We start from the raw sequence: 24121 nt of genomic DNA on the forward strand, positions 1-24121 counted from the left end.
CAAGAGTATATGATGTTATTTACACTCATCAAATACACCTAGAAGACAAACACCTAAAAGACAATGCAGACATGGCATCCCGCGAACTTTTCTATTCCACTGGCGGTTGATGATTCTATGTCGAACTCGAAGAGAGTGTATGCACATGGAATTTAGGGATGTGACACTACCATCCTTTGAAAGCTGACTTGGGTTCGATTATTCGTCTCCATTCTGCTACTGTTTTTTATAGAAAGAGTAGGGTTATATTTGAAGAGTTCTAATTCCACGCACAAACCGTTGATCAGATTATATTATATATGTTAACAAATATACAGCAGATGAATTAATACAGTTTGTCCAGAATGTGTTGAAAATTAAAGTGATAACTTTCTTTAAATAGGTACCTTTAAGGTTACTGAAAGGTGTTTTATGGTGTAATTAACGTCTCAATGTTCTTTCAGTGGTACTATGTTTCATTCATGAAATGAAGTCCTGGTTGTGGTTTAGAAACATCCCTGTTGATGTATGATGTCTATGCGGTGAAAGCATGAGCTCTCACATTGAGTTCATTGTCTTCTCCAGTTTTATTCAACTCGCGTGTTTTTTCACGTCGTTCAATGTTTCTTGAATTGGAGCTGTGGGTTCCACTGAGTCGACAATTGTCTCTTGTAATACTGGAGGTCTCAAGAGTGAAATGGGTTCCATTTTCTCCCTTTTGCATTTGTGGTAGATCCACATAAATAGTGCACGGAGTACCATTGAGCCGATGAACGAAACTATATTGATTATCAATGAGTTTTTCAATGTTAGCCGGTCATCAAAGACTCCTACTAACAAAGGTCGAAGTTCCTCATGTTCAGCGCTCACGGCTTTGCTATTTTCCTCATCTGTTCTTGATTTTGAACATTTAGGATTTCGAGCAACTTCTTCTTTAATTCCTTGAATAATTCGATTCCCGCTTCCGTTTTTGAGTCCTAGTATGGCATGTCCTCCAATTCTGGCAGTTCGCTTAGCAAAATTAAGATGGGTTCCGGCAGTTGGACATTTATCTTGATTGGTGGGAGCTGTGCGAATGTTGCTAGATCTGATCTTATTTTGATATTAGGCCCTACCAATTGTTTTCCATATTCCAGTGTTACAAGGCAGACATGGCATCCCGCGAACTTTTCTATTCTACTGGCGGTTGATGATTCTATGTCGAACTCGAAGAGGGTGTATGCAAATGTTGCTGATGTGATCAACCAAACCCCAAATCCTAGACTTTCAGCTTTTTCAGTTGATGGTAACTGAATCTGTTCAGTGTCCCATACTTTCATTGTCCAGATTCCCTTTGAAGAAAAGTGTCGCCAGACACGACCCATGCCCTGTCTCAGTAGGTATCATTTCGTGGCAAAACTGATATCTTGAAGATCCAAGGCAGTACTTCAAGTTGTATTCCGTTAATACTGCAGTTTCCATATTGTCCTCCGATATAAAAATAATAATAATAATAATAAATAATAATAATAGTAATAATAACAAAGGATTTAGGACTAATCCAAGGGTTCGCATAAAACCCAATGATTGGGAGGTTCAACGTTCGTGTTTCAGTTGTTAAAGTTTAGTTTCTTCAAATCTCTACAGTTGTTGCAGCCACATAAGATCTGCCAAGTGCATGAATCTGATTCGTTGTAGCGGGTTTTGAAGAACTTCGTATAAACTTCCAGCAGTTTAATTTTGCATCCTGGATCAAAGATTATGTCAAATTTGAAGTAATCGTTAAAAAGGTTGGCCAGACGGCAAGCTCGAAACCAGTAATCGGATTCACACTTCTTCAGACGTATTTGTTGGCAGGCAAAATTTCGTGTTGCTTGTTTTTTTTCGAGTACCGATGTCTGTGATGGTTACTTGACTACGCCAGTCTATGTCAACTTTTCCTGTTAGTATTTTGGCAAACAAGAGAATAACATGAAGTTCTTGATATAAGGAGATTGGAAGGATATCGAGTTTCACGAGCTTATCCTTATAGGATATGTTGTTTGTGATGAAGATCCATGATAATGCTTTTCGCTGGATACTTTCAAGAGTACCTAAGTCGCCTTTTTGATGGTTTCCAAAGGGCTGATCCGTAGTTTAAAATTGGCACAACATAACAGATATATGCGTTCTTTCTGGTCCAAAACGTCGCTTTTGAAAGATTCCGTTTTAGGATGAAGAGAGCGTTCAAGGCTTTTTCGGTCCTTTTCTTTGCATGCAGAGTCCACGAGAGTGTGTCATTTACGAGAATTCCCAGATCTTTCATACATTCAGTTGTTTCAAATTCATGGTTTGGCAGTGCAATAGGAGCTGTACCTTTAATGCAGAGCACTTTACTTTTTCCTAAGTTCATTGACATGAAATTTTCGTCACACCACCGCCACAGTTTTCTAACGTCTATATTCAGTGTTAAAGGGTTGTCGCCTACAATTTTGTAGTCATCAGCATAACCGAACGATTTGGACATGACACATGATGGAAGATCGTTTATGAAAACTAAGAAGAAGAGCGGTCCGAGGATGGAGCCTTGTGGTACGCCACTGAATACTTCTAATTCAATTGAAACAGTGTCATTTAGTCTCACAGTTTGCTTCCGTTTATAGAGGTAGCTTCTTAACAGATTCAAACAATTTCCACCAATCCCCAGAGCAGCCAACTTTTGTATGAGAAGCTCATGCGTGACTTTGTCAAACGCTTTCTCGAAGTCTATATAGAAGATATTCAGATAGGAGCAGTTTTCAGACTCTAAGCAGCTATAGATTTCATGCAGATATTCTATAAGGTTCGTTATAGTTGATCGTTTGGGTCTGAAACCATGTTGGGCTGATGCCAGAGTTGGGTAAACAATTGGAGTCAGCTTCTCGAAAATCAGTTTCTCTAGCAGTTTTGAAACTGTTGAAAGCAGGCTGATAGGCCTGTAATTACTCACATCTTGTTTATCTCCGTCTTTGAGTATTATTATAGTATATATATCCAAGCAGGGAGCTTCCGTTTTCCTTATAATCGGTTTATCCTTCTCGTACTACTTTTATTTAAGAACAACTAAGTTTTCACGGCTTAAAAAAATCTTAAATAAGCTATTGTAAGCCTAAACGCTCACATCTTATTCAATGTTCCGGATTTGAATCTCGCAATGTAGATTAGAATTGACACGTCTCGCATTTTCACCGCAGTCGTTTTACAATCAGCAAACACAAGCCATCATAAAATCAGAGAACAGATGCCAGGAAAATTCCAATGCTACAGATCGTGATTCTTGCCTAAGTGTCAACAAATGAGCTATTTCCGAGAAATAAATGTTAATACTATATCGCTACGCTCGCTAGCTTGCTTGTGTAATTAAAAACGCTGAATGATATATGACAAGTTTAATTCAATCCGTTAGAGTCCATTAACAGTCTAGTAATTTAGTAAGTTCATACGATTTATTTCTTTTTCGGGAACAGCTCGTTCAATTTGGGAATTTGAATATCGAATTCCTCATCTTCACCCTCTTCCTCATGGTGATCATGAGATGCGTTAAGAGCTTGCTCTTCTTCGTATGCTTCCGGTGATACCTCGGGAAAAGCTTCATGGATTTCATCATCCGACATCTGTGTTAAACATTTCATAGAGGTATACTTGGATGCCTGTTGCTTCAAGGTAGACGACCGTGCACTGCCTTCCGCTTTAAATTCGGCAAAAGATTTTTCGTAATCTTTTTTCAGTTTGTCGATTTCACTGGTCATTGTGTTCACTGGACGGGAAACTTTCACGCTTTCCATTACTTTTTTCATCTCATCTACAATGGGTTTCTTCGAAGCTCCGAGAACCGTCTTGTAATGTTCCCAATCCGGAGTTTTCTGTTTCTCTGGAAGAGATTCAACTTTTGCGGCTAGTGCTTCTGATTTTGATCTAAAAGCATTAAACGCTGCTCGCTGCTCAGGAGCCACAATGTCGGCCATTTTGGTCCAGTTGACTCTGGCTGCTGCTCTTGCCATATTACTCTGAAATCAATTTTAAAAAATACAATCTAAACATTAAATCTTTTTTTGTCTTTTTTTTCTTTTCTTTTTCTAATCAGAAAGTCGAAAATATGATAATAACAGGCAAAGTCAGAAGTCCCTTCATCACATTATCTAGTCAAAATCCTATGAATTTTCTAGATATCGAAGAGTAAAGTATAATGTTAAGAGAAGTAAGTCAGATGGTTTCAGAGAAGTAATTCAGAGTATAGAAGAGAGTCAGATGGTTGGATTTCAAGCCAAATAGATTTTTTTTCTTTTTTTTTTCTTCTGGTAATCAGAAGGTCAAAAGTATCATAGTAACCGAGGTTACAGTCATGAGTCCCTTTATCATGTATTCCAGTCAAAATCCTTGGAATTTTTTAGATATGGAAGTGATAATGATAAAAGAAGATGACAAGTGTTTAAGTCCTTTTCAGTTAAAATCGATACGGGTTACGTTTCTTCAATAAGAACACGCAACTCGACACGAGATAATATAATATACAAGTGTTACAAGTAAAAAATTTCGTCGAAAGTTATTTTGTCATTTATTGTTCCGAGTACGCAATGGCGTTCGCAATCTGTATTGCCAGGGAGATTCTCTGTTTTAAAAAGCTGCCTGCTCTGGGTTCCTCAGTGCATATGCTTAGGTTCTTACAAAGCTTGCTCAAAAAAACTTCTGTGCTGGGGCCGGCCGCGCCCTGAATTTCAAAAGCTAGCGGTTGGAAAAGATATCCATCATTTACAAGATCTTTATACTTGTCAATTTATCGCTCTTCCGCTTTAGCGGCAGCCGTACCAGGGTTACAAACAGACCCGGCATTAATCCTACAAGGAGCGCTAAGGAGTCTACTACCGTTACATCCCACAAGAGCTGCTTACCATCAGCCCATGGAACGAGCGTCAAACCGTCTGGTCGCTTCTGATCGGTCCTGTAGAGGTGTCGTGGTTCTAAAACAGACGGAATGTGAGTAGATGATAGACTCTGCTTTATAAGGGCATTCAGGTTTGAATGCCTAGAGAATCTCCCTGCACTTTTGAGGCAAGAAAGACCGTGCCAACCATCCTCGGTAACGTCTTTTCCGCACACGCATTTATGCCGTTTGCATATTTTTGATCCTAATCGAAGTCCTATCGCAATTCTGAGTTGTTGGTTTGACAGTTTTAACCTTAAATTTTTGCACGGGATGACGTTCAACCATTGGGAGCCAAATCTATCTTGGAACGCGTTGAACCTTTTTACGTCCGTTGGTTCGAGTCATTAAATCAAGTCTGCAATTTCGCTGTCAAAAATTGGCTCCGTCCAATTTTTTTGGATTTCATTTTCCGGACTCATTTCAAATTTTCCAAGGTCAAACCACCGTTTAAGCGCATCATCATAGGTTCCATCCACATGCCCCAAACCAAAGATTTTGCTCAAGGCATCTTTTGCTCCTACTGCTGAGGCTAAGAAAGCGGGTAAAGCGAGTAGACGAGCGGAAGAAACGCCCAAGCCACCTTTGGCTGCCGGGAGAACAGCTTGTAAAATTTGGTTATCATCCATTTTCACGTTAGTGACCTTGCAGAACGAATTTCTTAGTAATTTATCGTAACGTTCCAAAAAATAAGGTATTTAAAAAAGTAAATTAAGAACTTTTTTGCACATTTATGCATCATCAGGTTTAAAAGTAAAAAAAAAATTGTTAAATGATCATCGACCATAAAAACATCCTCGGATATTGGCTATACACGATAATAAAAACTCTATCAATCAGATTTCAAATTCGCGCCAAAACTACATCATGATCATACTATCAGACTTAAGTTTTTGAGACAGTCTCTAGTTTTATCTTTAAATTAAATTAAATTCAAATTTTATTTGTCTCAATTTTTAATTTCGGAACAAGTCAATTTTTTATTTCGAAATTTATTTGTTTTTAAAGAGATTTTTGATAGAAAGTAACTCTGAAACGTTTCCGCAACTATGTTCATCGTCAGGATTTTTACAAAAAACTTATCTAAACGACAATAAAACAACAATTTAACGATGTTATTTACAATAATTCACATAAATTGTTGTTCTAAAACATCATGTTAAAAAATTAGCCAATCACAGTTGACTTCTGAAATTACTATTTACATTCAAACACTTTTAACCTCTAAAAATGATTAAACAAATTTTAATTAATTTGTCTGGAAGTTTCTGAGTCATAATTTCGATTTAGACATGTACGTTTTAAATAAAAAATCAAAAAGATTTGTGACTAAACTTGCAGTGTTAACTTCCTGCTCCTGACCTCATAGCGCGTGCTCAAGCACGGTTTCTCTTTCCTGAATTGAATTGCCTCTAGTATTCAAAGTTTTGTTTGGATGTTTGACCTCTCTACAATTTCCCAACTAAGATCTGCGCTATTTCCCTCAGGACTGCATTGTTGAAGAGGGCCTACCGGTGAGTCTGCTTTCTTATGTTTCTCAATTTTAGTGGTCAAATGTCGAACAATTTTTCCGGCATAGGTGGAAATGCATTAACTACATGACAGTTACAAAATCACTCTTGACTTGAGGTCATTAAAAAATGCTGACTTCAGTGATGGTAAAATTGATTGTAACATTCGCCCGGAAGTACATATCGTCGGAAAGAACGAGTGGCTAGCGTCGAAACACAACTCTACATCCTTTTTCACCGTCTCTGCCAAAGCCATTTCTTTTGGTGGTTTTCCTAAAATCGGGTCGATAGACAAAACGTTATTGCTTTCCCGCTTTGACCAGAACGCTCAAATTAACTTAATTACATGCAAAAGTAGTGAACTCATGACTGGGTCTCAGTATGCCCACGAGGTCAGTCCTAAAAACAGGGCTATTACTATTTATTATATTACTAATGTTTTTTTTCAGTAGATAAAAATCATCATCTCCATCCCGATTTAGAACATATCCCGATTTAGAACTTTTTCTTCTAGGTTTAAAAAGTGTAGGGACGCAGGACAGTCCTGCCAACCCACAAACTAAAACTATCCTACTATGCTTCTTCCCTTCGGAAATTTAGTTGTTACTGACCCTGGATATCAAAATTAATAAACTCGGTAATTAGAAAGAACAATGAAATAACGTCTCGCATTTTCACCGCAGTCGTTTTACAATCAGCAAACACAAGCCATCATAAACCAGAGAACAGATGCCAGGAAAATTCCAATGCTACAGATCGTGATTCTTGCCTAAGTGTCAACAAATGAGCTATTTCCGAGAAATAAATGTTAATACTATATCGCTACGCTCGCTAGCTTGCTTGTGTAATTAAAAACGCTGAATGATATATGACAAGTTTAATTCAATCCGTTAGAGTCCATTAACAGTCTAGTAATTTAGTAAGTTCATACGATTTATTTCTTTTTCGGGAACAGCTCGTTCAATTTGGGAATTTGAATATCGAATTCCTCATCTTCACCCTCTTCCTCATGGTGATCATGAGATGCGTTAAGAGCTTGCTCTTCTTCGTATGCTTCCGGTGATACCTCGGGAAAAGCTTCATGGATTTCATCATCCGACATCTGTGTTAAACATTTCATAGAGGTATACTTGGATGCCTGTTGCTTCAAGGTAGACGACCGTGCACTGCCTTCCGCTTTAAATTCGGCAAAAGATTTTTCGTAATCTTTTTTCAGTTTGTCGATTTCACTGGTCATTGTGTTCACTGGACGGGAAACTTTCACGCTTTCCATTACTTTTTTCATCTCATCTACAATGGGTTTCTTCGAAGCTCCGAGAACCGTCTTGTAATGTTCCCAATCCGGAGTTTTCTGTTTCTCTGGAAGAGATTCAACTTTTGCGGCTAGTGCTTCTGATTTTGATCTAAAAGCATTAAACGCTGCTCGCTGCTCAGGAGCCACAATGTCGGCCATTTTGGTCCAGTTGACTCTGGCTGCTGCTCTTGCCATATTACTCTGAAATCAATTTTAAAAAATACAATCTAAACATTAAATCTTTTTTTGTCTTTTTTTTCTTTTCTTTTTCTAATCAGAAAGTCGAAAATATGATAATAACAGGCAAAGTCAGAAGTCCCTTCATCACATTATCTAGTCAAAATCCTATGAATTTTCTAGATATCGAAGAGTAAAGTATAATGTTAAGAGAAGTAAGTCAGATGGTTTCAGAGAAGTAATTCAGAGTATAGAAGAGAGTCAGATGGTTGGATTTCAAGCCAAATAGATTTTTTTTCTTTTTTTTTTCTTCTGGTAATCAGAAGGTCAAAAGTATCATAGTAACCGAGGTTACAGTTATGAGTCCCTTTATCATGTATTCCAGTCAAAATCCTTGGAATTTTTTAGATATGGAAGTGATAATGATAAAAGAAGATGACAAGTGTTTAAGTCCTTTTCAGTTAAAATCGATACGGGTTACGTTTCTTCAATAAGAACACGCAACTCGACACGAGATAATATAATATACAAGTGTTACAAGTAAAAAATTTCGTCGAAAGTTATTTTGTCATTTATTGTTCCGAGTACGCAATGGCGTTCGCAATCTGTATTGCCAGGGAGATTCTCTGTTTTAAAAAGCTGCCTGCTCTGGGTTCCTCAGTGCATATGCTTAGGTTCTTACAAAGCTTGCTCAAAAAAACTTCTGTGCTGGGGCCGGCCGCGCCCTAAATTTCAAAAGCTAGCGGTTGGAAAAGATATCCATCATTTACAAGATCTTTATACTTGTCAATTTTTCGCTCTTCCGCTTTAGCGGCAGCCGTACCAGGGTTACAAACAGACCCGGCATTAATCCTACAAGGAGCTAAGGAGTCTACTACCGTTACATCCCACAAGAGCTGCTTACCATCAGCCCATGGAACGAGCGTCAAACCGTCTGGTCGCTTCTGATCGGTCCTGTAGAGATGTCGTGGTTCTAAAACAGACGGAATGTGAGTAGATGATAGACTCTGCTTTATAAGGGCATTCAGGTTTGAATGCCTAGAGAATCTCCCTGCACTTTTGAGGCAAGAAAGACCGTGCCAACCATCCTCGGTAACGTCTTTTCCGCACACGCATTTATGCCGTTTGCATATTTTTGATCCTAATCGAAGTCCTATCGCAATTCTGAGTTGTTGGTTTGACAGTTTTAACCTTAAATTTTGCACGGGATGACGTTCAACCATTGGGAGCCAAATCTATCTTGGAACGCGTTGAACCTTTTTACGTCCGTTGGTTCGAGTCGTTAAATCAAGTCTGCAATTTCGCTGTCAAAAATTGGCTCCGTCCAATTTTTTTGGATTTCATTTTCCGGACTCATTTCAAATTTTCCAAGGTCAAACCACCGTTTAAGCGCATCATCATAGGATCCATCCACATGCTCCAAACCAAAGATTTTGCTCAAGGCATCTTTTGCTCCTACTGCTGAGGCTAAGAAAGCGGGTAAAGCGAGTAGACGAGCGGAAGAAACGCCCAAGCCACCTTTAGCTGCCGGGAGAACAGCTTGTAAAAACTGGTTATCATCCATTTTCACGTTAGTGACCTTGCAGAACGAATTTCTTAGTAATTTATCGTAACGTTCCAAAAAAGAAGGTATTTAAAAAAGTAAATTAAGAACTTTTTTGCACATTTATGCATCATCAGGTTTAAAAGTAAAAAAAAAATTGTTAAATGATCATCGACCATAAAAACATCCTCGGATATTGGCTATACACGATAATAAAAACTCTATCAATCAGATTTCAAATTCGCGCCAAAACTACATCATGATCATACTATCAGACTTAAGTTTCTGAGACAGTCTCTAGTTTTATCTTTAAATTAAATTAAATTCAAATTTCATTTGTCTCAATTTTTAATTTCGGAACAAGTCAATTTTTTATTTCGAAATTTATTTGTTTTTAAAGAGATTTTTGATAGAAAGTAACTCTGAAACGTTTCCGCAACTATGTTCATCGTCAGGATTTTTACAAAAACCTTATCTAAACGACGATAAAACAACAATTTAACGATGTTATTTACAATAATTCACATAAATTGTTGTTCTAAAACATCATGTTAAAAAATTAGCCTCTAAAAATGATAAAACAAATTTTAATTAATTTGTCTGGAAGTTTCTGAGTCATAATTTCGATTTAGACATGTACGTTTTAAATAAAAAATCAAAAAGTTTTGTGACTAAACTTGCAGTGTTAACTTCCTGCTCCTGACCTCATAGCGCGTGCTCAAGCACGGTTTCTCTTTCCTGAATTGAATTGCCTCTAGTATTCAAAGTTTTGTTTGGATGTTTGACCTATCTACAATTTCCCAACTAAGATCTGCGCTATTTCCCTCAGGACTGCATTGTTGAAGAGGGCCTACCGGTGAGTCTGCTTTCTTATGTTTCTCAATTTTAGTGGTCAAATGTCGAACAATTTTTCCGGCATAGGTGGAAATGCATTAACTACATGACAGTTACAAAATCACTCTTGACTTGAGGTCATTAAAAAATGCTGACTTCAGTGATGGTAAAATTGATTGTAACATTCGCCCGGAAGTACATATCGTCGGAAAGAACGAGTGGGTAGCGTCGAAACACAACTCTACATCCTTTTTCACCGTCTCTGCCAAAGCCATTTCTTTTGGTGGTTTTCCTAAAATCGGGTCGATAGACAAAACGTTACTGCTTTCCGGCTTTGACCAGAACGCTCAAATTAACTTAATTACATTCAAAAGTAGTGAACTCATGACTGGGTCTCAGTATGCCCACGAGGTCAGTCCTAAAAACAGGGCTATTACTATTTATTATATTACTAATGTTTTTGTTCAGTAGATAAAAATCATCATCTCCATCGAAGATGGATCAACCCTTTCCCTCACTCCTAGCTTCTCATTCTCTGAAAATGAATCGGGATGTTATTTAAAAACAACTCAGGACATGACCAGGAAGGTAACAGTTTATATATAACAGTTTGAGTCTGGGGCCCGAGACCCCTCCGGATTCTGGAATCCGGGGAAATAGCACTCCCTACAACTCGGAATGGTTCCTGACAAACTCCAATCACAGTTTCAACCTGTTGTCGTTTTCTCGTAGTTGTTTTCACTGCAACTATTGTTGTTCTGTTTCGCCGTTTCAGTGTAGGCGAAATCTAAAAAGGTTACGTGTCGTTCACGCCCAAATCGAAGTTTTAAAAATTAGCATGTCAGTTAAAACCAACCCTTCCCGATTCGTCTAATTGTTCAAATAACGCTGCCAATCCATTAAAACCATCAATCTTCCAGGATAGATGTTCTTTTTCTGTGCGATAAAATTTCGATTGCAAAACTGCATTTTCGTACTTTCTGGTCGAATGTCACATACTCCCCGGACAGCCCGGTCAATGTCCTCATTGAGTCTCGTAGTCTTCATCGAAATGATACAGTGCCATCGAACAGAAATTACAAAAAGCATAATAACACTTTTATCCACGTCCTATCGACTCACTGCAGAATATAAATGGCACCATACTACACTACTATAGCCTTCCAAATTCTTTCACCAATCTGCACTTTCGAGGATATACTTAAGATAAAACATCTTTTTAGACTTCCAAGGTCTATATCCCGATTTAGAACTTTTTCTTCTAGGTTTAAAAAGTGTAGGGACGCAGGACAGTCCTGCCAACCCACAAACTAAAACTATCCTACTATGCTTCTTCCCTTCGGAAATTTAGTTGTTACTGACCCTGGATATCAAAATTAATAAACTCGGTAATTAGAAAGAACAATGAAATAACGTCTCGCATTTTCACCGCAGTCGTTTTACAATCAGCAAACACAAGCCATCATAAACCAGAGAACAGATGCCAGGAAAATTCCAATGCTACAGATCGTGATTCTTGCCTAAGTGTCAACAAATGAGCTATTTCCGAGAAATAAATGTTAATACTATATCGCTACGCTCGCTAGCTTGCTTGTGTAATTAAAAACGCTGAATGATATATGACAAGTTTAATTCAATCCGTTAGAGTCCATTAACAGTCTAGTAATTTAGTAAGTTCATACGATTTATTTCTTTTTCGGGAACAGCTCGTTCAATTTGGGAATTTGAATATCGAATTCCTCATCTTCACCCTCTTCCTCATGGTGATCATGAGATGCGTTAAGAGCTTGCTCTTCTTCGTATGCTTCCGGTGATACCTCGGGAAAAGCTTCATGGATTTCATCATCCGACATCTGTGTTAAACATTTCATAGAGGTATACTTGGATGCCTGTTGCTTCAAGGTAGACGACCGTGCACTGCCTTCCGCTTTAAATTCGGCAAAAGATTTTTCGTAATCTTTTTTCAGTTTGTCGATTTCACTAGTCATTGTGTTCACTGGACGGGAAACTTTCACGCTTTCCATTACTTTTTTCATCTCATCTACAATGGGTTTCTTCGAAGCTCCGAGAACCGTCTTGTAATGTTCCCAATCCGGAGTTTTCTGTTTCTCTGGAAGAGATTCAACTTTTGCGGCTAGTGCTTCTGATTTTGATCTAAAAGCATTAAACGCTGCTCGCTGCTCAGGAGCCACAATGTCGGCCATTTTGGTCCAGTTGACTCTGGCTGCTGCTCTTGCCATATTACTCTGAAATCAATTTTAAAAAATACAATCTAAACATTAAATCTTTTTTTGTCTTTTTTTTCTTTTCTTTTTCTAATCAGAAAGTCGAAAATATGATAATAACAGTCCCTTCATCACATTATCTAGTCAAAATCCTATGAATTTTCTAGATATCGAAGAGTAAAGTATAATGTTAAGAGAAGTAAGTCAGATGGTTTCAGAGAAGTAATTCAGAGTATAGAAGAGAGTCAGATGGTTGGATTTCAAGCCAAATAGATTTTTTTTCTTTTTTTTTTCTTCTGGTAATCAGAAGGTCAAAAGTATCATAGTAACCGAGGTTACAGTCATGAGTCCCTTTATCATGTATTCCAGTCAAAATCCTTGGAATTTTTTAGATATGGAAGTGATAATGATAAAAGAAGATGACAAGTGTTTAAGTCCTTTTCAGTTAAAATCGATACGGGTTACGTTTCTTCAATAAGAACACGCAACTCGACACGAGATAATATAATATACAAGTGTTACAAGTAAAAAATTTCGTCGAAAGTTATTTTGTCATTTATTGTTCCGAGTACGCAATGGCGTTCGCAATCTGTATTGCCAGGGAGATTCTCTGTTTTAAAAAGCTGCCTGCTCTGGGTTCCTCAGTGCATATGCTTAGGTTCTTACAAAGCTTGCTCAAAAAAACTTCTGTGCTGGGGCCGGCCGCGCCCTGAATTTCAAAAGCTAGCGGTTGGAAAAGATATCCATCATTTACAAGATCTTTATACTTGTCAATTTATCGCTCTTCCGCTTTAGCGGCAGCCGTACCAGGGTTACAAACAGACCCGGCATTAATCCTACAAGGAGCGCTAAGGAGTCTACTACCGTTACATCCCACAAGAGCTGCTTACCATCAGCCCATGGAACGAGCGTCAAACCGTCTGGTCGCTTCTGATCGGTCCTGTAGAGGTGTCGTGGTTCTAAAACAGACGGAATGTGAGTAGATGATAGACTCTGCTTTATAAGGGCATTCAGGTTTGAATGCCTAGAGAATCTCCCTGCACTTTTGAGGCAAGAAAGACCGTGCCAACCATCCTCGGTAACGTCTTTTCCGCACACGCATTTATGCCGTTTGCATATTTTTGATCCTAATCGAAGTCCTATCGCAATTCTGAGTTGTTGGTTTGACAGTTTTAACCTTAAATTTTTGCACGGGATGACGTTCAACCATTGGGAGCCAAATCTATCTTGGAACGCGTTGAACCTTTTTACGTCCGTTGGTTCGAGTCATTAAATCAAGTCTGCAATTTCGCTGTCAAAAATTGGCTCCGTCCAATTTTTTTGGATGTCATTTTCCGGACTCATTTCAAATTTTCCAAGGTCAAACCACCGTTTAAGCGCATCATCATAGGTTCCATCCACATGCTCCAAACCAAAGATTTTGCTCAAGGCATCTTTTGCTCCTACTGCTGAGGCTAAGAAAGCGGGTAAAGCGAGTAGACGAGCGGAAGAAACGCCCAAGCCACCTTTGGCTGCCGGGAGAACAGCTTGTAAAATTTGGTTATCATCCATTTTCACGTTAGTGACCTTGCAGAACGAATTTCTTAGTAATTTATCGTAACGTTCCAAAAAATAAGGTATTTAAAAAAGTAAATTAAGAACTTTTTTGCACATTTATGCATCATCAGGTTTAAAAGTAAAAAAAAAATTGTTAAATGATCATCGACCATAAAAACATCCTCGGATATTGGCTATACACGATAATAAAAACTCTATCAATCAGATTTCAAATTCGCGCCAAAACTACATCATGATCATACTATCAGACTTAAGTTTCTGAGACAGTCTCTAGTTTTATCTTTAAATTAAATTAAATTCAAATTTCATTTGTCTCAATTTTTAATTTCGGAACAAGTCAATTTTTTATTTCGAAATTTATTTGTTTTTAAAGAGATTTTTGATAGAAAGTAACTCTGAAACGTTTCCGCAACTATGTTCATCGTCATGATTTTTACAAAAAACCTATCTAAACGACGATAAAACAACAATTTAACGATGTTATTTACAATAATTCACATAAATTGTTGTTCTAAAACATCATGTTAAAAAATTAGCCAATCACAGTTGACTTCTGAAATTACTATTTACATTCAAACACTTTTAACCTCTAAAAATGATTAAACAAATTTTAATTAATTTGTCTGGAAGTTTCTGAGTCATAATTTCGATTTAGACATGTACGTTTTAAATAAAAAATCAAAAAGATTTGTGACTAAACTTGCAGTGTTAACTTCCTGCTCCTGACCTCATAGCGCGTGCTCAAGCACGGTTTCTCTTTCCTGAATTGAATTGCCTCAAGTATTCAAAGTTTTGTTTGGATGTTTGACCTATCTACAATTTCCCAACTAAGATCTGCGCTATTTCCCTCAGGACTGCATTGTTGAAGAGGGCCTACCGGTGAGTCTGCTTTCTTATGTTTCTCAATTTTAGTGGTCAAATGTCGAACAATTTTTCCGGCATAGGTGGAAATGCATTAACTACATGACAGTTACAAAATCACTCTTGACTTGAGGTCATTAAAAAATGCTGACTTCAGTGATGGTAAAATTGATTGTAACATTCGCCCGGAAGTACATATCGTCGGAAAGAACGAGTGGCTAGCGTCGAAACACAACTCTACATCCTTTTTCACCGTCTCTGCCAAAGCCATTTCTTTTGGTGGTTTTCCTAAAATCGGGTCGATAGACAAAACGTTACTGCTTTCCGGCTTTGACCAGAACGCTCAAATTAACTTAATTACATGCAAAAGTAGTGAACTCATGACTGGGTCTCAGTATGCCCACGAGGTCAGTCCTAAAAACAGGGCTATTACTATTTATTATATTACTAATGTTTTTGTTCAGTAGATAAAAATCATCATCTCCATCGAAGATGGATCAACCCTTTCCCTCACTCCTAGCTTCTCATTCTCTGAAAATGAATCGGGATGTTATTTAAAAACAACTCAGGACATGACCAGGAAGGTAACAGTTTATATATAACAGTTTGAGTCTGGGGCCCGAGACCCCTCCGGATTCTGGAATCCGGGGAAATAGCACTCCCTACAACTCGGAATGGTTCCTGACAAACTCCAATCACAGTTTCAACCTGTTGTCGTTTTCTCGTAGTTGTTTTCACTGCAACTATTGTTGTTCTGTTTCGCCGTTTCAGTGTAGGCGAAATCTAAAAAGGTTACGTGTCGTTCACGCCCAAATCGAAGTTTTAAAAATTAGCATGTCAGTTAAAACCAACCCTTCCCGATTCGTCTAATTGTTCAAATAACGCTGCCAATCCATTAAAACCATCAATCTTCCAGGATAGATGTTCTTTTTCTGTGCGATAAAATTTCGATTGCAAAACTGCATTTTCGTACTTTCTGGTCGAATGTCACATACTCCCCGGACAGCCCGGTCAATGTCCTCATTGAGTCTCGTAGTCTTCATCGAAATGATACAGTGCCATCGAACAGAAATTACAAAAAGCATAATAACACTTTTATCCACGTCCTATCGACTCACTGCAGAATATAAATGGCACCATACTACACTACTATAGCCTTCCAAATTCTTTCACCAATCTGCACTTTCGAGGATATACTTAAGATAAAACATCTTTTTAGACTTCCAAGGTCTATATCCCGATTTAGAACTTTTTCTTCTAGGTTTAAAAAGTGTAGGGACGCAGGACAGTCCTGCCAACCCACAAACTAAAACTATCCTACTATGCTTCTTCCCTTCGGAAATTTAGTTGTTACTGACCCTGGATATCAAAATTAATAAACTCGGTAATTAGAAAGAACAATGAAATAACGTCTCGCATTTTCACCGCAGTCGTTTTACAATCAGCAAACACAAGCCATCATAAACCAGAGAACAGATGCCAGGAAAATTCCAATGCTACAGATCGTGATTCTTGCCTAAGTGTCAACAAATGAGCTATTTCCGAGAAATAAATGTTAATACTATATCGCTACGCTCGCTAGCTTGCTTGTGTAATTAAAAACGCTGAATGATATATGACAAGTTTAATTCAATCCGTTAGAGTCCATTAACAGTCTAGTAATTTAGTAAGTTCATACGATTTATTTCTTTTTCGGGAACAGCTCGTTCAATTTGGGAATTTGAATATCGAATTCCTCATCTTCACCCTCTTCCTCATGGTGATCATGAGATGCGTTAAGAGCTTGCTCTTCTTCGTATGCTTCCGGTGATACCTCGGGAAAAGCTTCATGGATTTCATCATCCGACATCTGTGTTAAACATTTCATAGAGGTATACTTGGATGCCTGTTGCTTCAAGGTAGACGACCGTGCACTGCCTTCCGCTTTAAATTCGGCAAAAGATTTTTCGTAATCTTTTTTCAGTTTGTCGATTTCACTGGTCATTGTGTTCACTGGACGGGAAACTTTCACGCTTTCCATTACTTTTTTCATCTCATCTACAATGGGTTTCTTCGAAGCTCCGAGAACCGTCTTGTAATGTTCCCAATCCGGAGTTTTCTGTTTCTCTGGAAGAGATTCAACTTTTGCGGCTAGTGCTTCTGATTTTGATCTAAAAGCATTAAACGCTGCTCGCTGCTCAGGAGCCACAATGTCGGCCATTTTGGTCCAGTTGACTCTGGCTGCTGCTCTTGCCATATTACTCTGAAATCAATTTCAAAAAATATAATCTAAACATTAAATCTTTTTTTGTCTTTTTTTTTCTTTTCTTTTTCTAATCAGAAAGTCGAAAATATGATAATAACAGGCAAAGTCAGAAGTCCCTTCATCACATTATCTAGTCAAAATCCTATGAATTTTCTAGATATCGAAGAGTAAAGTATAATGTTAAGAGAAGTAAGTCAGATGGTTTCAGAGAAGTAATTCAGAGTATAGAAGAGAGTCAGATGGTTGGATTTCAAGCCAAATAGATTTTTTTTCTTTTTTTTTCTTCTGGTAATCAGAAGGTCAAAAGTATCATAGTAACCGAGGTTACAGTCATGAGTCCCTTTATCATGTATTCCAGTCAAAATCCTTGGAATTTTTTAGATATGGAAGTGATAATGATAAAAGAAGATGACAAGTGTTTAAGTCCTTTTCAGTTAAAATCGATACGGGTTACGTTTCTTCAATAAGAACACGCAACTCGACACGAGATAATATAATATACAAGTGTTACAAGTAAAAAATTTCGTCGAAAGTTATTTTGTCATTTATTGTTCCGAGTACGCAATGGCGTTCGCAATCTGTATTGCCAGGGAGATTCTCTGTTTTAAAAAGCTGCCTGCTCTGGGTTCCTCAGTGCATATGCTTAGGTTCTTACAAAGCTTGCTCAAAAAAACTTCTGTGCTGGGGCCGGCCGCGCCCTGAATTTCAAAAGCTAGCGGTTGGAAAAGATATCCATCATTTACAAGATCTTTATACTTGTCAATTTTTCGCTCTTCCGCTTTAGCGGCAGCCGTACCAGGGTTACAAACAGACCCGGCATTAATCCTACAAGGAGCTAAGGAGTCTGCTACCGTTACATCCCACAAGAGCTGCTTACCATCAGCCCATGGAACGAGCGTCAAACCGTCTGGTCGCTTCTGATCGGTCCTGTAGAGATGTCGTGGTTCTAAAGCAGACGGAATGTGAGTAGATGATAGACTCTGCTTTATAAGGGCATTCAGGTTTGAATGCCTAGAGAATCTCCCTGCACTTTTGAGGCAAGAAAGACCGTGCCAACCATCCTCGGTAACGTCTTTTCCGCACACGCATTTATGCCGTTTGCATATTTTTGATCCTAATCGAAGTCCTATCGCAATTCTGAGTTGTTGGTTTGACAGTTTTAACCTTAAATTTTTGCACGGGATGACGTTCAACCATTGGGAGCCAAATCTATCTTGGAACGCGTTGAACCTTTTTACGTCCGTTGGTTCGAGTCGTTAAATCAAGTCTGCAATTTCGCTGTCAAAAATTGGCTCCGTCCAATTTTTTTGGATTTCATTTTCCGGACTCATTTCAAATTTTCCAAGGTCAAACCACCGTTTAAGCGCATCATCATAGGTTCCATCCACATGCTCCAAACCAAAGATTTTGCTCAAGGCATATTTTGCTCCTACTGCTGAGGCTAAGAAAGCGGGTAAAGCGAGTAGACGAGCGGAAGAAACGCCCAAGCCACCTTTGGCTGCCGGGAGAACAGCTTGTAAAATTTGGTTATCATCCATTTTCACGTTAGTGACCTTGCAGAACGAATTTCTTAGTAATTTATCGTAACGTTCCAAAAAATAAGGTATTTAAAAAAGTAAATTAAGAACTTTTTTGCACATTTATGCATCATCAGGTTTAAAAGTAAAAAAAAAATTGTTAAATGATCATCGACCATAAAAACATCCTCGGATATTGGCTATACACGATAATAAAAACTCTATCAATCAGATTTCAAATTCGCGCCAAAACTACATCATGATCATACTATCAGACTTAAGTTTTTGAGACAGTCTCTAGTTTTATCTTTAAATTAAATTAAATTCAAATTTCATTTGTCTCAATTTTTAATTTCGGAACAAGTCAATTTTTTATTTCGAAATTTATTTGTTTTTAAAGAGATTTTTGATAGAAAGTAACTCTGAAACGTTTCCGCAACTATGTTCATCGTCAGGATTTTTACAAAAAACTTATCTAAACGACAATAAAACAACAATTTAACGATGTTATTTACAATAATTCACATAAATTGTTGTTCTAAAACATCATGTTAAAAAATTAGCCAATCACAGTTGACTTCTGAAATTACTATTTACATTCAAACACTTTTAACCTCTAAAAATGATTAAACAAATTTTAATTAATTTGTCTGGAAGTTTCTGAGTCATAATTTCGATTTAGACATGTACGTTTTAAATAAAAAATCAAAAAGTTTTGTGACTAAACTTGCAGTGTTAACTTCCTGCTCCTGACCTCATAGCGCGTGCTCAAGCACGGTTTCTCTTTCCTGAATTGAATTGCCTCTAGTATTCAAAGTTTTGTTTGGATGTTTGACCTATCTACAATTTCCCAACTAAGATCTGCGCTATTTCCCTCAGGACTGCATTGTTGAAGAGGGCCTACCGGTGAGTCTGCTTTCTTATGTTTCTCAATTTTAGTGGTCAAATGTCGAACAATTTTTCCGGCATAGGTGGAAATGCATTAACTACATGACAGTTACAAAATCACTCTTGACTTGAGGTCATTAAAAAATGCTGACTTCAGTGATGGTAAAATTGATTGTAACATTCGCCCGGAAGTACATATCGTCGGAAAGAACGAGTGGCTAGCGTCGAAACACAACTCTACATCCTTTTTCACCGTCTCTGCCAAAGCCATTTCTTTTGGTGGTTTTCCTAAAATCGGGTCGATAGACAAAACGTTACTGCTTTCCGGCTTTGACCAGAACGCTCAAATTAACTTAATTACATGCAAAAGTAGTGAACTCATGACTGGGTCTCAGTATGCCCACGAGGTCAGTCCTAAAAACAGGGCTATTACTATTTATTATATTACTAATGTTTTTGTTCAGTAGATAAAAATCATAATCTCCATCGAAGATGGATCAACCCTTTCCCTCACTCCTAGCTTCTCATTCTCTGAAAATGAATCGGGATGTTATTTAAAAACAACTCAGGACATGACCAGGAAGGTAACAGTTCATAAATAACAGTTTGAGTCTGGGGCCCGAGACCCCTCCGGATTCTGGAATCCGGGGAAATAGCACTCCCTACAACTCGGAATGGTTCCTGACAAACTCCAATCACAGTTTCAACCTGTTGTCGTTTTCTCGTAGTTGTTTTCACTGCAACTATTGTTGTTCTGTTTCGCCGTTTCAGTGTAGGCGAAATCTAAAAAGGTTACGTGTCGTTCACGCCCAAATCGAAGTTTTAAAAATTAGCATGTCAGTTAAAACCAACCCTTCCCGATTCGTCTAATTGTTCAAATAACGCTGCCAATCCATTAAAACCATCAATCTTCCAGGATAGATGTTCTTTTTCTGTGCGATAAAATTTCGATTGCAAAACTGCATTTTCGTACATTCTGGTCGAATGTCACATACTCCCCGGACAGCCCGGTCAATGTCCTCATTGAGTCTCGTAGTCTTCATCGAAATGATACAGTGCCATCGAACAGAAATTACAAAAAGCATAATAACACTTTTATCCACGTCCTATCGACTCACTGCAGAATATAAATGGCACCATACTACACTACTATAGCCTTCCAAATTCTTTCACCAATCTGCACTTTCGAGGATATACTTAAGATAAAACATCTTTTTAGACTTCCAAGGTCTATATCCCGATTTAGAACTTTTTCTTCTAGGTTTAAAAAGTGTAGGGACGCAGGACAGTCCTGCCAACCCACAAACTAAAACTATCCTACTATGCTTCTTCCCTTCGGAAATTTAGTTGTTACTGACCCTGGATATCAAAATTAATAAACTCGGTAATTAGAAAGAACAATGAAATAACGTCTCGCATTTTCACCGCAGTCGTTTTACAATCAGCAAACACAAGCCATCATAAAATCAGAGAACAGATGCCAGGAAAATTCCAATGCTACAGATCGTGATTCTTGCCTAAGTGTCAACAAATGAGCTATTTCCGAGAAATAAATGTTAATACTATATCGCTACGCTCGCTAGCTTGCTTGTGTAATTAAAAACGCTGAATGATATATGACAAGTTTAATTCAATCCGTTAGAGTCCATTAACAGTCTAGTAATTTAGTAAGTTCATACGATTTATTTCTTTTTCGGGAACAGCTCGGTCAATTTGGGAATTTGAATATCGAATTCCTCATCTTCACCCTCTTCCTCATGGTGATCATGAGATGCGTTAAGAGCTTGCTCTTCTTCGTATGCTTCCGGTGATACCTCGGGAAAAGCTTCATGGATTTCATCATCCGACATCTGTGTTAAACATTTCATAGAGGTATACTTGGATGCCTGTTGCTTCAAGGTAGACGACCGTGCACTGCCTTCCGCTTTAAATTCGGCAAAAGATTTTTCGTAATCTTTTTTCAGTTTGTCGATTTCACTGGTCATTGTGTTCACTGGACGGGAAACTTTCACGCTTTCCATTACTTTTTTCATCTCATCTACAATGGGTTTCTTCGAAGCTCCGAGAACCGTCTTGTAATGTTCCCAATCCGGAGTTTTCTGTTTCTCTGGAAGAGATTCAACTTTTGCGGCTAGTGCTTCTGATTTTGATCTAAAAGCATTAAACGCTGCTCGCTGCTCAGGAGCCACAATGTCGGCCATTTTGGTCCAGTTGACTCTGGCTGCTGCTCTTGCCATATTACTCTGAAATCAATTTTAAAAAATACAATCTAAACATTAAATCTTTTTTTGTCTTTTTTTTCTTTTCTTTTTCTAATCAGAAAGTCGAAAATATGATAATAACAGGCAAAGTCAGAAGTCCCTTCATCACATTATCTAGTCAAAATCCTATGAATTTTCTAGATATCGAAGAGTAAAGTATAATGTTAAGAGAAGTAAGTCAGATGGTTTCAGAGAAGTAATTCAGAGTATAGAAGAGAGTCAGATGGTTGGATTTCAAGCCAAATAGATTTTTTTTCTTTTTTTTTTCTTCTGGTAATCAGAAGGTCAAAAGTATCATAGTAACCGAGGTTACAGTCATGAGTCCCTTTATCATGTATTCCAGTCAAAATCCTTGGAATTTTTTAGATATGGAAGTGATAATGATAAAAGAAGATGACAAGTGTTTAAGTCCTTTTCAGTTAAAATCGATACGGGTTACGTTTCTTCAATAAGAACACGCAACTCGACACGAGATAATATAATATACAAGTGTTACAAGTAAAAAATTTCGTCGAAAGTTATTTTGTCATTTATTGTTCCGAGTACGCAATGGCGTTCGCAATCTGTATTGCCAGGGAGATTCTCTGTTTTAAAAAGCTGCCTGCTCTGGGTTCCTCAGTGCATATGCTTAGGTTCTTACAAAGCTTGCTCAAAAAAACTTCTGTGCTGGGGCCGGCCGCGCCCTGAATTTCAAAAGCTAGCGGTTGGAAAAGATATCCATCATTTACAAGATCTTTATACTTGTCAATTTATCGCTCTTCCGCTTTAGCGGCAGCCGTACCAGGGTTACAAACAGACCCGGCATTAATCCTACAAGGAGCGCTAAGGAGTCTACTACCGTTACATCCCACAAGAGCTGCTTACCATCAGCCCATGGAACGAGCGTCAAACCGTCTGGTCGCTTCTGATCGGTCCTGTAGAGGTGTCGTGGTTCTAAAACAGACGGAATGTGAGTAGATGATAGACTCTGCTTTATAAGGGCATTCAGGTTTGAATGCCTAGAGAATCTCCCTGCACTTTTGAGGCAAGAAAGACCGTGCCAACCATCCTCGGTAACGTCTTTTCCGCACACGCATTTATGCCGTTTGCATATTTTTGATCCTAATCGAAGTCCTATCGCAATTCTGAGTTGTTGGTTTGACAGTTTTAACCTTAAATTTTTGCACGGGATGACGTTCAACCATTGGGAGCCAAATCTATCTTGGAACGCGTTGAACCTTTTTACGTCCGTTGGTTCGAGTCATTAAATCAAGTCTGCAATTTCGCTGTCAAAAATTGGCTCCGTCCAATTTTTTTGGATTTCATTTTCCGGACTCATTTCAAATTTTCCAAGGTCAAACCACCGTTTAAGCGCATCATCATAGGTTCCATCCACATGCCCCAAACCAAAGATTTTGCTCAAGGCATCTTTTGCTCCTACTGCTGAGGCTAAGAAAGCGGGTAAAGCGAGTAGACGAGCGGAAGAAACGCCCAAGCCACCTTTGGCTGCCGGGAGAACAGCTTGTAAAATTTGGTTATCATCCATTTTCACGTTAGTGACCTTGCAGAACGAATTTCTTAGTAATTTATCGTAACGTTCCAAAAAATAAGGTATTTAAAAAAGTAAATTAAGAACTTTTTTGCACATTTATGCATCATCAGGTTTAAAAGTAAAAAAAAAATTGTTAAATGATCATCGACCATAAAAACATCCTCGGATATTGGCTATACACGATAATAAAAACTCTATCAATCAGATTTCAAATTCGCGCCAAAACTACATCATGATCATACTATCAGACTTAAGTTTTTGAGACAGTCTCTAGTTTTATCTTTAAATTAAATTAAATTCAAATTTTATTTGTCTCAATTTTTAATTTCGGAACAAGTCAATTTTTTATTTCGAAATTTATTTGTTTTTAAAGAGATTTTTGATAGAAAGTAACTCTGAAACGTTTCCGCAACTATGTTCATCGTCAGGATTTTTACAAAAAACTTATCTAAACGACAATAAAACAACAATTTAACGATGTTATTTACAATAATTCACATAAATTGTTGTTCTAAAACATCATGTTAAAAAATTAGCCAATCACAGTTGACTTCTGAAATTACTATTTACATTCAAACACTTTTAACCTCTAAAAATGATTAAACAAATTTTAATTAATTTGTCTGGAAGTTTCTGAGTCATAATTTCGATTTAGACATGTACGTTTTAAATAAAAAATCAAAAAGATTTGTGACTAAACTTGCAGTGTTAACTTCCTGCTCCTGACCTCATAGCGCGTGCTCAAGCACGGTTTCTCTTTCCTGAATTGAATTGCCTCTA

General features: G+C 37.8%; 6 protein-coding genes across 6 annotated transcripts in view; all 6 read right to left on the reverse strand.

Moving 5' to 3' along the window:
* Positions 1-24121, reverse strand: part of LOC134854228 (hypoxanthine-guanine phosphoribosyltransferase-like) — a 449675-nt gene that overhangs the window by 18957 nt on the left and 406597 nt on the right. The gene's annotated exons all lie outside the window — the stretch shown is intronic.
* Positions 3423-3977, reverse strand: LOC134854812 (ATP synthase subunit d, mitochondrial-like). Its single transcript, XM_063871168.1, has one exon. It carries the CDS (start codon positions 3975-3977, stop codon positions 3423-3425), a length of 555 nt encoding a protein of 184 aa, XP_063727238.1.
* On the reverse strand, positions 7343-7897 carry LOC134854813 (ATP synthase subunit d, mitochondrial-like). The gene has a single exon (XM_063871169.1). The coding sequence runs from the start codon at positions 7895-7897 to the stop codon at positions 7343-7345; it is 555 nt and encodes a 184-aa protein (XP_063727239.1).
* LOC134854814 (ATP synthase subunit d, mitochondrial-like) lies at positions 11942-12496 on the reverse strand. Its single transcript, XM_063871171.1, has one exon. The coding sequence runs from the start codon at positions 12494-12496 to the stop codon at positions 11942-11944; it is 555 nt and encodes a 184-aa protein (XP_063727241.1).
* On the reverse strand, positions 16581-17135 carry LOC134854815 (ATP synthase subunit d, mitochondrial-like). The gene has a single exon (XM_063871172.1). The coding sequence runs from the start codon at positions 17133-17135 to the stop codon at positions 16581-16583; it is 555 nt and encodes a 184-aa protein (XP_063727242.1).
* On the reverse strand, positions 21232-21786 carry LOC134854816 (ATP synthase subunit d, mitochondrial-like). The gene has a single exon (XM_063871173.1). The coding sequence runs from the start codon at positions 21784-21786 to the stop codon at positions 21232-21234; it is 555 nt and encodes a 184-aa protein (XP_063727243.1).

The sequence above is a fragment of the Symsagittifera roscoffensis genome, chromosome 9 (genome assembly GCF_963678635.1).
Source record: "Symsagittifera roscoffensis chromosome 9, txSymRosc1.1, whole genome shotgun sequence".
In the NCBI taxonomy this organism is placed as follows: Eukaryota; Metazoa; Xenacoelomorpha; order Acoela; family Convolutidae; genus Symsagittifera; species Symsagittifera roscoffensis.

Coding starts and splice junctions, on each gene's coding strand:
- LOC134854812 (XM_063871168.1), bottom strand. CDS start 3,977: ATGGCAAGAGCAGCAGCCAGAGTCAACTGGACCAAAATGGCCGACATT.
- LOC134854815 (XM_063871172.1), bottom strand. CDS start 17,135: ATGGCAAGAGCAGCAGCCAGAGTCAACTGGACCAAAATGGCCGACATT.
- LOC134854814 (XM_063871171.1), bottom strand. CDS start 12,496: ATGGCAAGAGCAGCAGCCAGAGTCAACTGGACCAAAATGGCCGACATT.
- LOC134854813 (XM_063871169.1), bottom strand. CDS start 7,897: ATGGCAAGAGCAGCAGCCAGAGTCAACTGGACCAAAATGGCCGACATT.
- LOC134854816 (XM_063871173.1), bottom strand. CDS start 21,786: ATGGCAAGAGCAGCAGCCAGAGTCAACTGGACCAAAATGGCCGACATT.